The sequence below is a fragment of the Atta cephalotes genome (genome assembly GCF_000143395.1).
Source record: "Atta cephalotes unplaced genomic scaffold scaffold00009, whole genome shotgun sequence".
NCBI classification, from domain to species: domain Eukaryota; kingdom Metazoa; phylum Arthropoda; class Insecta; order Hymenoptera; family Formicidae; genus Atta; species Atta cephalotes.
The window spans coordinates 1,111,897-1,113,615 of record NW_012130073.1 but is presented as its reverse complement, the minus strand read 5'-3'; the positions used below and the strand labels follow the sequence as shown (position 1 = coordinate 1,113,615).

Genomic DNA, 1,719 nt, shown 5'->3' with positions numbered 1-1,719 from the left:
TAAAACGAATTCAGATAAATTATTCTGCGATTTCTGAAAGCTAAGATACAGCCTCTTAAAAAATCGGCAAAATTTGTAGATTTTAAAATAATTTCCTGATTGTTATGCGTAGCGTACATATATAAAAATACAACTTGGTGTATCTAACGAACCGGAATTTAATAATCTTTCACTATAACCAAGCGATCTGTCGCCATGAATTGTTAGACAAGCACCGGGTATATCGAGCAGGCAATGACCTCGAGTAGAGCCTAGTGCAGTGTTCGACCTCAGCAAGGATACTCGCAATCTGCGGTGCATCGGCCCAAGAGAGCCCGGAGAGACGTCGGATCGCTGACTTTACATTTCACACACCCACCTAACAATAGGTGAACAAGGATCCCAGCAGCTTCATTATGATTGGGGAAGGGGATAATGAGAGGAACGCTGAGGCGGATCCCAGTGTCTTTAGTTACAATCCTGACCGGTCTTTTTTTTCCTCTTACGTACCAATTGCAAGACACTGCTGTCATGCGATACGGACTGGTAAAAGGAAAACCAACTATGTACTTCAATCTTCCCGTGCTTTCTGTCATCCCAGTCGAGTAAATTTTAAGTCCACGTTTTCATATTTTTACGTTAGTAAAAGACTCGTTTCTTTGAGTTATCTCCTTCAAGTCTCATGCGTGTAAAAGCATTTTCTACTTTGCCGAAATAATAAAAGCTGATAAGTAAGTTATATAAGTAAATTAAATCATTTCAATGATCGTTTATCTTTCATATTTTCCATATATTTTTCTTCTAAACATTGAGAAATGACAATCTCTAGTTTGTCTGTTTAACAAAAGTATCTCAAGAGAAAATTTAATAGACATTTAGGTAGAAAAGAAAATTGGAATGCAAAGCGTTGTTCATTTAAAAACCATTATTTCTGTTAATCTTCAATTTTTTAAAAATTCATAATAGCTAGCTTTTCATGCAACGTTTCAACTCAATTTAATGTAATAAGCTTATTTTACTCGCTTTCTGATCTAATTGCAATAATATTAATAATAAAACTTTTCGAAAATTTTTCTCTCTGTTACAAGAACTTTCACGATCATCATTCATCAATAAAACAAACTTTTATACAAACATTTTATTAAATTTTAAATAAATTAAAAAATTATTATTAAATTTTATATACATTAGAAATTTTTTCTCTTTTTAATTTTTATTTTTTTAGTAATTAAATACATTCGAAAACAACAGCTGATTAATTTCAACATATTTCACGTATATAGATATAAAGATAATATAACACTGTGCTTCTTACGACATTTATTTTTGATTTCTCGAATTTTTATTTCTAGCGATTGTAAAATCTAACATTTGTAATGAAGTTCAGAACTAATACTTATGGTTCCGTTGTCTTTATTTCAGGAAAACGGTGGTATCGAATATTTCAACACTATCGTGGTACAGCCACATTTGAAGTTGGTCACGAATCAAGGCAGAGGTTTTCACGTGAGATGCAGATACCAGACACGCGACAAAGTTGTAACGAACGATCAGACTCAAGTTTCCATGATGCAGTCTCTGCCATTGCAGGTAATAAAACATTCGACGAAATGAGATATATATATATATATATATATATATATATATACACACTACAACAAACAACAATAAAACTAAAATAAAGTAATACTACTTACTTACTACTACTATATTACTTACTTTACTATTAATTAACGTTAC

General features: G+C 31.9%; 1 protein-coding gene across 1 annotated transcript in view; it reads left to right on the top strand.

Moving 5' to 3' along the window:
* The first annotated feature begins 1,407 nt into the window (after nt 1-1,407).
* Nucleotides 1,408-1,719, top strand: part of LOC105627443 — a 2,784-nt gene continuing 2,472 nt past the window's right edge. Inside the window, exon 1 of the mRNA XM_012208725.1 lies at nt 1,408-1,569. Within this exon, the coding sequence (XP_012064115.1) occupies nt 1,546-1,569 (24 nt within the window). The 5' untranslated portion in view covers nt 1,408-1,545. The remainder of the gene's footprint in view (nt 1,570-1,719) is intronic.